The sequence below is a fragment of the Candoia aspera genome, chromosome 11, assembly GCF_035149785.1.
Source record: "Candoia aspera isolate rCanAsp1 chromosome 11, rCanAsp1.hap2, whole genome shotgun sequence".
Classification (NCBI taxonomy): Eukaryota; Metazoa; Chordata; class Lepidosauria; order Squamata; family Boidae; genus Candoia; species Candoia aspera.
The window spans coordinates 19906422-19919523 of NC_086163.1; the positions used below are offsets into that span (position 1 = coordinate 19906422).

At 38.0% G+C, this 13102-nt stretch overlaps 1 protein-coding gene across 3 annotated transcripts in view; it reads left to right on the forward strand.

Moving 5' to 3' along the window:
• The window catches only part of CHD9 (chromodomain helicase DNA binding protein 9), a 60317-nt gene that overhangs the window by 21883 nt on the left and 25332 nt on the right, over positions 1 to 13102 (forward strand). For all 3 annotated transcript variants that reach the window (XM_063312976.1, XM_063312977.1, XM_063312978.1), the window contains exons 6-15: positions 5883 to 5994; positions 6238 to 6384; positions 7697 to 7762; positions 7857 to 7912; positions 8801 to 8918; positions 9679 to 9765; positions 10723 to 10860; positions 11289 to 11410; positions 11770 to 12013; positions 12489 to 12665. In XM_063312976.1, coding sequence (XP_063169046.1) covers positions 5883 to 5994; positions 6238 to 6384; positions 7697 to 7762; positions 7857 to 7912; positions 8801 to 8918; positions 9679 to 9765; positions 10723 to 10860; positions 11289 to 11410; positions 11770 to 12013; positions 12489 to 12665 — 1267 coding nt within the window. The remainder of the gene's footprint in view (positions 1 to 5882; positions 5995 to 6237; positions 6385 to 7696; positions 7763 to 7856; positions 7913 to 8800; positions 8919 to 9678; positions 9766 to 10722; positions 10861 to 11288; positions 11411 to 11769; positions 12014 to 12488; positions 12666 to 13102) is intronic.

Here is a 13102-nt window from a genome sequence, read left to right on the forward strand (position 1 = left end):
GATGCCAGGCTTGTCGATCGGAAGGTCGCAAGTTTGGTGGTTCGAGACCCGAGACCCGCGTGACGGGGTGAGCTCCTGCACTCGCCCCAGCTCTTGCCAACCTAGCAATTTTAAAGCAAGCAAATGCAAGTAGATAAATAGGTACCGCTTCAGCAGGAAGGTAACAGCGTTCCGTGCCTGTCATGCCGGCCACATGGCCGCGGAAGTGTCTTTGGACAGCGCTGGCTCTTTGGCCATGAAACAGAGATGAGCACCGCCCCCTAGTGTCGGACACGACTGTCCAGGGGAAACCTTTACCTTTAATATCACAGATTTAGTCAAAACCTACAGTAAGCCGGCTTACTTCATATGTGCTATGATGAACGTCTCAGCATGTTTTATTTGTTTATTTGTTTGCTTGTTGGGTTTATAACTAAAAAAATCCAGCATTTTCCACACTGTCAGGAACCACTTCACGTAGAACAATAAAACTATAGTTTACTGTTACGTTGAGAATCCCAGACCGATCTCAAATTCATCTATTACTTGGTCTTCTCACTTTCTCTAGATCGCCTACAAATAGAAGATTTTGATTCTCTTTTACTTACATTTGGAGTTTATTTGAACCCAACCAAGTTGCAGTTAGTCTTAATTTTATTCAAATAAACCAGTGTCAAACCTTGATGTATTTAAATAAGCCATCTTTATAAACCGTATATAACTACAGTTGTATAAATAATGCTAAACTATATTTAATTGATTTTACAAGCATATTGAGGAGGAGGAAAGGTGAAAAATAGGATGCCAAGATTCATCTAGGTTTATTTTTGTAACAATAGTTTGTTTGTTTGTTTATTTTATCCAATTTGTCCCCGCCCATCTCCTCCCTTCGGGGGACTCTTTTATTCCATATTATTCCCTATTCAGTCCTGTATCTACTTTCTGTGTGCTGCTTAGCATGATGCTGGCTGTAATATCTCACAGAGAAAGAAGCTACTCCTCAATCTGATTGGAGGGCCTAGGAAAATTATATCTGGTTTTAAAATAATAAACCAGAATGTTTTACATTCTGGGTTATCAATGCAGAACTAAAAAAATTATCATTAAGAAGTCAGCAGTAAGTATCATGGGTGCTCATTAAACTAAACGAAGGGCCAAACACGCACTGGAATAAAAAATGCCTGCAAGATCAGACCATCCAGGGGAGGTATTCTGCAGTATGGGGCTGCCACTGAGTAGGCTTGTCAGCTAGGATATGCCCCAGCTTGGTCATACTGTCAGTCAAACTGAGAATATAACGTGTAGATCCTGACAAATTTCTAAGAAGTACTATTGAGCGCTTCTGGTATGCACAGAGGCATTAGATGGGCGTTTCCCTTTCCAGAATATCAAGGTTGGAGCAATAAAATAAGACTGGATGTAAACAGAGAGAAATGTAAAGAACAGGGCCTCAAAAGCAACAGTCGGTGTTAAGCATGGCTTATAGGAAAAGGAGATGTATAGAGGGGCATGGATAAATGGTTATCCTATTAAAAATAGGGTAGGACAAGATAATGGAAACTAATTGGGTGCTGCAGGCTTTTGGAGAAAGGTTATGAATATAAAAGCAAATCTTGTCATCAGAAGCACAAGATTAAGAACATTGTTTGTGGAGCGCTTACTAAAAGCAAAACATATATATCAATTTTTCCAAATAAAACATTAATAATCTGCTGATCTCTTCTTTATATTCTATCTAGGGTTGTAATAATTCTTGATACTGAGTAAGAAGCAGTATTCATGCAAGAATTAGGCAGTAAAAGAGGCAGATTCTTTACAAATATTTCAAGATTCAGGGCTAAAATCTAGTATGAATCTATCGAGAGTTACCCCTCCACTTTTCCCCAAAAGAATCCCAATTTGCCATGAAATAAGTGACACAAGTAAATGGCATCTACCATTCTTTATTCCATAGTGCAGACACTTTGCTTTTGATGTATGATTTAACATATTCTTGTAAATAATAAAACAAATGAAAATGGTGTGGACATTTTACCCCATTTTACCCCTTAGAAGTTAAAAGACATTGCTACATTTTTATGATCTCTCAAGCAGACTATTTAATTAGTATCACAGGTGTCTTCAGTCTCATATTCAGTCCCTCAGCCTACCTGAATGGAGAAAGTGCTCACTGAGGCATTTTGTGTCATTGTGTGCAACCCAGTGAACATGGACAAGAGAAAGAAAAGCAGACAGTTGTCTGAAGAGGAAAGGAAGAAAGTAATAGCCAAGCATAGTAAATGTACAGAGCCATCTCCAAAAAACTTCATGTTCCTGTGACCACAATTGCTAATATTATCAAGAGGCTGAAGGTCCATGGGACTGTAGCTGTCCTCCCTGGACATGGCCACAAAAGGAAAATTGATCCCAGTTTGAACAGAAGGATAGTTCAAATGGTGGAGAAAGAATCAAGGAAAATTTCAAAACAGATCCTGGCTGACCTCCAAGATCAAGGTGCATCAATATCAAGTTGCACCATCTGTTGTCTGATTGAAAGTGGCTTCCAGAGTAGACCAGGAAGACCCCAATTCTGAAAGACACAAAAAAAGCCAGACTGGAGTTTGCTAAAATGCAAATCCTTCTGGGAAAATTCAAAAATTAGAGCTTTTTGGTAAGTCACAGAAATTCTTATGTTTATAGAAGAAAAAAAATGCTTTTAAAGAAAAGAACATCATCCCCTACTGTGAAACATGGAAGAGGCTCCATAATGTTATGGTGTTGCTTTGCTGCGTTCGACATCAGGTGTATTGAATCTCTGCAAGGCACAATAAAATCAGAAGTTTATTAAGGCATTCTGTAGTGAAACATAATGCCCAGGGTTAGAAAAGTCTGTCTCAGTCACAGGTCTTGGGTCCTCCAACAGGATAATGTCCCAAAACTTTTATCTAAGAGAACCCAAGAATGGTTGAAAAGCAAACATTGGACCATTGTGAAGTGGCCTGCTGTGAATGCTGATCTGAATCCAACAGAACGTCTGTGGAAAAAGCTGAAACTCATAACTGGGCAAAGGAATGATCAAACCTAAGACAACTGTAGCAGTTTGCTGAAGAAGCGTGGGACAAATTGCCAGTTGAGAAGTATAGAAGTTTTAGTCAGAGCTACAGAAAGCGCTTGATTTCTGTTATTGCCTCAAAAGGGTGTGTTACAATATATTAGGTTAGGGGTACCGATAATTACGTTCACACCATTTTTATTTGTTTTATTATTTACAAGAATATGTTAAGTCACACATCAAAAGCAAAGTGTCTGCTCTGTGGACTATGGAATAAAGAATGGTGGGTTCCACTTGTGTCAGTTTCAACTTCCAAGCAAATTGGGATTCTTTGGGGAAAAGCGGAGGGATACCAATACTTTTGGCCACCTCTGTACCTACACTTTTATCCTAAAAGTTTAATAATAGTTTATAGTTTTCAAAGCAATTGTGCACATAATACCATATGAAAATCTGGGTGGTGAACAGAAATCAAAACAAGCCAAATATATAGGCCACTTAAAAAGAAACCAGGTCGAAGCTCCTAAAAATTAGCTCAGTAACAAAAGCACCAGAGCTCTGTCACCATCCCAGTCCCAGTGCCCTTCCAGAAGGGCAGCAGGGTCGGGACTGTCTGTACCTCAAAGGGGAGGTACCATGACAGAAAAGGCAGGCTTCCCGGGGCCCACCACGTAGCACCACTTCACCTACACAACCTGGAGCATGCCCACTTTGCCAGACCTGGTGGGGTGGGCAGAAACTGTCGAGGACAGGCGGTCCCACAAGTAATTTGGCCCCACGATGTATAAGGCTTCAAAGGTGATACTCAGCACCTTGAATTGCACCCATGAGCCCACTGGAGCTAGCACAGCTCACTTAACAGTGGTGTTATGTGGGCGTATCACGGTGTGTCCAATATTGTGTGCCACTGTATTTTGGACCATCTTTAAGGTAGATTAATGTTATCTATGTGATAGTAGAGAGCTGTAGCCTTATGTGAGCCCACGTAATGAATTTAGTGAGATCTCAGGTTGTTTATTTGTTAAGTTAATATGGTACTTTCCTGCTGAAGCTAATGCAGCGTACATAATACTCCCTCCACCAATTCTGGCCACCAACAATCCAGTTGCTGAGGAAGAATGACTGATCCAAAATCACCCATTGAGCTCCATGGCTAAAAGTGGACTTGAACCGGTCTTAGTCCGTGTTTGCAAGGTAACACAAGTGACTGCTTTGGGTAAGCACTTGCATGGTTGTGTGAGGCACATAGGCTTGGATTTGGTTTATATAGCCTTCAGGTGGATTTCAGAACTGTGAGTCATGAAGTTGGCAAGATGAATCATGTGCAGTATGGAAGCTTGCCAGAATGGTCTGACTGCAGCAGCTGTAGTTTGATGATTAAGGGAAGTTTTGTTTTATTAAAAGAAAGGGAAGGATGGAGGATGTGGCTTAAAGCATATTTTCAGGTATGGATTTGTCTGCTGATGGTTTACTTTGTCAGTAAATGGATTTCGTGAACTATTCTAAGGGCACATCCATGCAGCCTGCTTACAATAGCACAAATCCCAGTTATGATTTGCCTCCATCTCATAAGATGCCCACTCCTAAGGCAGGTTGAAGCTGACCCATGAATGAAGTAGTGTTTTCCCCAGGAAAACTCAGACCATATGGTATGATGACAATATGAATGCTCCCTCTTACAGGAGATGTACTTTTTTGGAGTTTTTTAGGGGACTCAAAAGTGCAGTTCAGGCTTAAAATCCTCTGTATAAGATTTTGTCCTTAAATCTTTCATGTTTGTAAAGTTACAAAATTGAATTGGGTTGTGTTTGTTTGCTTGCTTGTTTGTTTTTATGTACTCAGGGTAAAGATACCGTTTAATGTTAAGTGGCAACATTTGTAAGCTTGATGAATTGTTGCTTAACAGTAATGTTACTTGGCAGTTTATTAACCCAGACACATAAGGTCACCATTTTTTTAAGACAGCTTTATCCATCATTTCTTCCTTTTAATGTAGTACAGCTGAAATTGAGCCAGTTACATATGATTTTTAATTACTTTCCAGTGGCTAGCCATCTTTATGTGTAATATATATATATAACGTAAAAATACATTATATGTAATCATTTGTATATAATAGTTGCAAAAAATGAATAAGGCCAAATTTTATAGGCAGCAGGGCTTTGGATCAGCAGAAAGATCTGTTCTAAAGCAGTTCTCAGTTCTGCATAGTATGTAATTATCAAATCTAGATTATGTAAAATTTGCATTTAAGGACATCTCTATCTAAATTGAGGTTTGATTGTAATCACATTGTGAATATTCTGAGAATGCAATGAGAAGCAGCACTTGTCAGATTTTAAATATGGAAAATTATATGTCTCTGCGGCCCTTTGATTAAAACCAGATGGGATGAGATTAATATTGCTCTCTTTTCTGTAACCTTTTGAGTATAAACTCAGAAATAATTGATGCTGTTGCATTAGAATATAATTTTCTCTACAGTTACTGAGTCATCATCAGTTGTTAGTGATGAATAAGTTTCTGTGTTACTTGATTACCTGAAATCCAAACTGTCAGCTTGAAATATTATGCTGTGCTTACTCTAGATTGTGAGTAAATAATAATGATCATACAATGTGCATGCATTACATTCATTTTCATATCAATAACCTTAATATGTAAAATATTTAGCACTTCTAGGAACAGATGAAGATACCTTCCTTCAATTTGTTCTCCACAGAAGTAAATCATACTTTCAGGGAGGAAAACTGTCTAGAAGTCTAGCATTTTAGCAATATTATAGGAAAAGTTTGTATGTGATTCATATCCCCCATCCCCACCCTGGCTTAAGTTATATGCATTGGTAATGGTGTCTTTTGTCTCAAAACAGCAAGCTTATTATTACACTGGGTAAAAAACAGAAGAGAAAAAATGACTCCTCAGATGAAATGTCAGATGCTAAACAGACTACTCAGCAACCCTTCAAAGATGAAAGTTCACAGGTATTAAAAAAAAAACTTGTTTTTCTATAGGCACTAACTCAGCATCAAATTCCATAACATGTCTTATCCCAACCCCTAAAAAAAGAGAAAGAAAAATATTGCAAATTATTGCTTAAAGCAGTGTTTCTCAACCTTGGCCACTTTAAGATGGGTGGACCTCAACTCCCAGAATTCCCCAGCCAGCCATCTTAAAGTGTCCGACGTTGAGAAACACTGGATTAAAGTCATGTAATTCTGTTGTAGAAGAGAAGATCAAATCGGCAAATTAAAAGGAAGAAATACGCAGAAGAAGCCGAAGGAAAACAATCTGAGGAAGAAACCAAAGTGTCTGTAAAAATAAAAAAGAATTCCGCTCCTTTGCCTGCTGAACAACCTTTACAATTATTTGTAGTAAGTAAAAACTCACTGGGCGGTTTACCTCTTGCAGTTCTGCTTCTGTAAGTTCGAGGGGTGTGTTTGAGGGTTTCTCTTACCTAGGCAGTGCCGATTACAGATGCCATTTGTCATTCAAATCTAGGCAGTATAGAGCTGGAGCCAACACCTCCTGTAGCCCAGGGATGACTTCAGGAACGATCTTAAGCGGCAGCCAGTTAAACGGTGTTATCTGTAACCCTACTACTGTGAGCCCTAGGTATACAGGAATAGTACGTGGTGCGTTGTGCTCTGGGTGCTCTAAATCCTTTTTCTCAAAGGCCCTTTTATGGGTAGGAGTGTCAGTGCATGCACAGAACTGTTCCACTGCTGTGGGAGTTCACTGTTTTTAGAATGTCCGTGTATTGTCGGAACAAAATACATGCACCTGCCTACTTCAGTGAAAGGAAAAGTACAAACAGAGCTTTGTGTCAAGGATTTTATTTGCTACACATATTGAATAATCATGTGGAAACAATGAGTAAATCCAGATGTATTTGATCTTTATCAGAAACATGCAACATGTTTCGCTTGTTGTATCCTCTGGTCCGTTCTGATCCATTCTAGGGACGGTCTAGCTGTTTTCCAGAAGCGATTCTTCTGAACCAGAAGTGTTCCTGTAATGGTATCTGGGAATGACCTTGGGGGATGACGGGGAGAGATGCTGCCTAGGGAACCTTCAGATAAAAGGGGGAGGATCCGCAGCTGCATAATGGGAAGAGGAAGAAATTCAGAAAGGATCCACCCTAATGTATCAGGCGGTTAAAAGTGACGGTGGGAGATTTGCATTTTCCGACTTGCAAGATTCTGTTAATGTGGCCTAACAATAAAGTAGAAGTAGCTCATTTGATGATGTATCCTGTCTGGTTTACCTGGGAAGGCTGACAGTTCCGGACATGGTCCTGTTCCAAAACAGGCCAGTTTTCTGTAGAACGCCACTTCTGGGATACAAAGAACTGCTTTCAGTTCAGAAAATCTCCTTCTGGAAAACTGCAAGACCACCTCAGACCAGTTCAGTAAAATAACATTTATTCATGAGGGTTTTTCCTTAAAGGAAAATAGAAGCTTAAGAGCAAGATGACGTTGTGGTGAAAAGTCCAAAAGGCAGGCAATCATCTGATGAGAAGTAATTGATTCATAATAATAAATATAAGGAAGATAGGACTATTTTTTACATCTTACACCTGCAACTTTTTAATTATTAAGTAATTAAGTAATTCCTTCTCCTCCAGCATCCCTAATGGGGATAATTCTTATAATCAAATTTTTATTCTTTCTTTCATCTAAACAGGAGAATCCAAGTGAAGAAGATGCAGCAATTGTAGATAAAATTTTATCTTCCAGAATTATAAAAAAAGTGAGTAAAAATGAAGGTATTATTAGTGAGCTTTTAGTTCACAATTATAAAGTATGTACATGCATATTAAACAGGATATTATGTACATTTTCAGATTCCTGGGACTGTGTCAGTAGAAGCAGAAGAATTTTTTGTTAAATACAAAAACTAGTAAGTATTATAGTTAAATTGCTATTTCTATAAAAAGTCTCACTGAGTACGTCACATCTAACTAAAATCACAAGACTATGTGAAGGAGTCCTGTGTTTATCCAAATCAATAGCATACCTTTATACTAGAGTTTGCAAAAAAAAAAAAAAAGGTCAGGCGACCTTAGAAAATTCTGAGTGCCTTGGACTGCAAGACGATCAAACCAGCCCATACTCCAGGAAATCAAGCCAGACTGCTCACTTGAGGGAATGGTATTAAAGGCAAAACTGAAGTACTTTGGCCACATAATGAGAAGACAGGACACCCTGGAGAAGATGCTGATGCTGGGGAGAGTGGAGGGCAAAAGGAAGAGGGGCCAACCAAGGGCAAGGTGGGTGGATGATATTCTAGAGGTGACGGACTTGTCCCTGGGGAGCTGGGGGTGTTGACCGACAGGAAGCTCTGGCGTGGGCTGGTCCATGAAGTTACGAAGAGTCAGAAGCGACTGAACGAATAAACAACAAAACCTTAGAACAGCATAGTCTTGATTCTGAAATTCCTCTGTCCATGTAGAACTGTCTCAGTACAGCAGTTGCGATTAGCAGGTAGAGTGATAAATGTTTTATTCCTGCTTATGGATCAGGTCCATAGTTTGTAGTTTTTTTAGCTGGTGCATGTTGATGTAGGGATGTCATTCTAAAATAAGGATGTGCTATTTTATGTGTATACTTTGATTTCATTCCAGAGGTCAGGAACAGGGAAATAAATGCTCTAAATCAAATCTCTGGAACATAACTGTAGCAAAAATTGAAGTTCAGTTTTAATTGCATGAGTTATCTAATATTGTAAAGGCCAGTATAAAAACCTATGCTTGCAATAATAGGGTAACATACTGTTTTGTAATACTAGCTCCTACCTCCACTGTGAATGGGCCACAGAGCAACAGCTTTTAAAGGATAAAAGAATCCAGCAGAAAATCAAACGTTTCAAGCTGAGGCAAGCACAGAGAGCCCATTTTTTTGCAGATGTGAGTATGTATAAAATTCTAAACAGAAATCCTGCTAAACTAATTAATGTCCTGATTACAGGTCATTCTCAACATATGACCACAATTGGGACTGGAAGTTATGTTGCTAAGCGAAGCAGTTGTTAAGTGAGTCATGCCTGGTTGTATGGCCTTTTTTGCATTGGTCGTTAAGTGAATCACTGTGGTCATTAAGTGAATCACAGGGTTGTTAAGCGAATCCAGCTTCCCCCATTGACTTTGCTTGTCAAAAGCCAGCTGGAAAGGTCGCAAATGGCGATCATGTGACCCCAGGACACTGCAACCATTGTAAATACATGCTGGTTGCCAAGCACCAAAATTTTGATCACATGACCACAGGGACGCTGCAACGGTTGGAAGTGCGAGGACTGGTCATAAGTCACTTTTTTCAGTGCCTTTGTAACTTCGAATGGTCACTAAACGAATAGTCGTAAGTTGAGGACTATCTGTACCAGCGTGCTACATACAATTTGCTATTTGTGATGTTGATATAGTGTGGGTGTTGTTTGGAAAGAATATATTTGTGCGGTTCATTTTTAGTAGTCAAATGTTATAAATGGATTTTTCGATTCAAAAAAGGAAGAGATTGAATTTTCCAAGGCATGCTACTAATAATTTAGGTACAGCCAGTAATATGAATCAATCATAATGCATAGCATTCTGGATTTCAAGCTTGTCACTGTGTTATCTAGTTCAGGTAAATAATATACATTTATATTTATAACAATATTTTAATTTTTAGATGGAGGAAGAACCTTTTAATCCTGATTATACTGAAGTAGACCGGGTATTAGAAGTCTCCTTTTGTGAAGATAAAGACACTGGAGAGGTATAGTTTGAAAAAAGTCATCATAAGCCAAAGGCTTTGAAACCAGAGCATGCGTACACAGATACATCATATATATTTATCTCCAGATTGTTAGCTGTGAGCTATAGAAATAAAATGTAGGACAGAAGAAATAGGTAAACAAATTTAATATGCAGAATGTCAAGAACTGAGTGGTAGAAAATGAAAAAGAAAAATTAAGAGGGAAGGAAGCTAACTAAAGTTAAAACTATGTGAAGTCTAGAAAGCAAGTGCATAAGTAGGAATTAGATGAGTGAAGAGGAAGGACATAATGTATTATTTAAAGACAGGATAAAATATATCAGTTTGATTTCAAACTGGGACACAAGAATAACTAATCATTGTGCAATTCCATCTGAGTTACATGGTTTCAGCATTACTATAATTTTCATTTCTCATTTAATACCAATGCCTAAATGAGGACTCTACTCACATTTAGTGTCTCTTAAATATTTAAACTTTTTGGACTCCTTTTCTGCTTTGTGCTCCATCATAGTTGCCAGTTTCATTATTCTATTATTCTAAATATTATATTACATTACATTACATTTTTCTTTTAAATTATTATATAAGTTTCCTTATGTATTATCCTACACAGAGGACTAAAGTCTCAATTTCTTTAGCATTGATTTCTTGTCAGATAGTCAGAGTTTAAAGGTAAACTTTCAGCACATGGGGAAGTTCATTTTTTCCCCTCAATTTATTTAGTATCCCAGGACTACAGGGGACATAGTCCTGAGGTCAGTGGGTGGGAAGAGAACTGATGTTTTAGCTTCTTTCATCCCAGTTTTAGGAAGAGGGGTTTGTACAAGTTCTGTAGATGCATGAATCTGATGAAGATTTAATAGATCTTTTATGTATGTTTCAGATACTCAGTAATTATACATTAGAGTCCTGATGGCTAAGTGGATAACTCAAGTAATTTTTTCCCCACTGTAGCATGTTACTTACTATTTAGTAAAGTGGTGCTCATTGCCATATGAAGACAGCACGTGGGAATTGAAAGAAGATGTAGACCAAGGAAAAATAGAAGAATTTGAACAGCTACAAGCTTTAAGGCTTGATTCAAGACGATTGGTAAGATAAATATAGATAACTAACCATTCTACTGAGAGAGATCGCTGGAAATAATATCATGAGGTTTGTTTGAGTTGAAAAACCCATCTCAGCACCTTCAGTTAGTAAAATATAGAAATCTCTTGTCTGATCTCTGAAGATAAGGATAAGACAAGGGATGAGTTGAATGGAATGGGTTGGATTGTAAGACTCTGGAGGCCTGGTGGTTACTGGCTCTCTGGATGATCAAAAAGGAAACTCAACTAATTTCTTATAAGTTACTCTTATAAATGTGCATATTTCAGCAACTGTATTTCAGAAGCTAGTGTACAGTGACCCAGATTTACAGGGATGCATTTCTTCATAGCCCTTCCCCCCATACATTCTTTGCTTTTTTTTCCTTCAAGTGGATAATTGCAATGATGTTTCATTTTATATTTATCTCCAAGGATCGCCCTCCTCCTAATTCATGGAAGAAGATAGAACAGTCCAGGGAATATAAAAATGGCAACCAACTCAGGGAATACCAGTTGGAAGGGCTCAACTGGCTTCTTTTCAATTGGTATAATAGGTATGTTCTCTAAACCGATCAAAGTAATTTTGATACTATAGCTGCTTCTAAATAAGTTGAAGTATGCCTCCCTTGAAATACTGTTGGATGCACCAAAAATAATAAAATGCGGTATGGTTAAGAATAGTACGCAGAGGATAAGATTGAGTGGAATCTTACTATGAGGCATAGGAAGCAGTCAAGGGAGAACTGCGTAATGTTCTTTTAGTCAGTCCTTACTACCTCTGAAGTCTTTCCAGCCTTTTTTTTTTTTTGCAGCACAAATTAATCCCTACATTTTAGTTACAATTAATAATGATGTTAGATCTTGAATATATTCTTCCTGATGGCTCTACCAACAAGTGTACTTGTGTTTTCAGACAAAACTGCATTTTAGCAGATGAAATGGGCCTTGGCAAAACCATCCAATCAATAACATTCCTCTATGAAATCCTTCTGAATGGTATAAGAGGACCTTTCCTGATCATTGCTCCACTTTCAACCATAGCCAACTGGGAAAGAGAGTTCCGCACATGGACCGATCTTAATGTTGTGGTATATCATGGAAGCATGATAAGTAGGCAAATGATACAGCGGTATGAGATGTATTTCAGGGATTCACAGGTAATTTTCTATTTTGAATTCTACATAGTATAGATGACAAATAGATTTGTATGTATTGCATAATGTATGTTTTTTAATGTGACTTACATGATATTTATGCATTTGAGAAATATTTGAACCTTCAGTTTAACATATTGGAAACCTGTATTGTATTTAGAGGTATCAGATTCTGCTTCCCACATACATTACATACATATTTGACATCTTGAGAATTTATATGCACTTCAGTGGAGATTATTTTTACCAACTTCCTTTTGAATTTTTGGTTTCTTTTCTCTTATACATCAGGTATTATCCATTTATGTGCTGCAAAATGGTGCAGTTTTGGCATGTAAAGTTTAATATAGTTCTTTGTCAGAGGGCAACCTAGTTTAAGAAGCATCCCCATTCATCCTGCCATTAACTTCACAAGCAGATGCAGTGAAGAATGGGAAGTTCAAAATAATGTTTCAAACTGTGTTTTGCTTTCTCCTAGGGCCGCATCATTAGGGACACCTACAAATTCCAGGCCATAATCACCACTTTTGAAATGATTCTTGGCGGCTGTCCTGAACTCAATGCAATTGAATGGCGTTGTGTTATTATTGATGAAGCACATAGATTGAAGAATAAAAATTGCAAGCTTCTGGAGGGACTCAAACTCATGAATCTTGTGAGTATTTATTCATTTTGTGAAGTAATGAGATGCGACTCATTTCAAGAAAGGTGAATACACACAGAAACTAGAATGCTAAACTGCAGATAAAGGAATAAGTTTGATTTTTAGCTTGAGTTGGTTGTGCTATTGTTGCTCAATTTTCCATTCATCTTCCCCTACCTCCTTCCTGAAACCATATGGCCTTTAGAAGCTGGAATGCTCATGAGTTAAATTTTCACACGCTCAAAGATACATGATTATTTTGCACCTTACGAATCAGGAAGGGATGTATGTTTCTACTTGTTTAATTTCGTTTTATAACTTTGTCTCTGTGTACCTTTAATAGTAACATGCATGAAATTATATGTTTGCAATATAGCCTAGATTCTCTTGTCCTTTAAACCCATTAAGTCATCTCCTTTTGTGTATTACATGCCATTTATTTTGTTGCT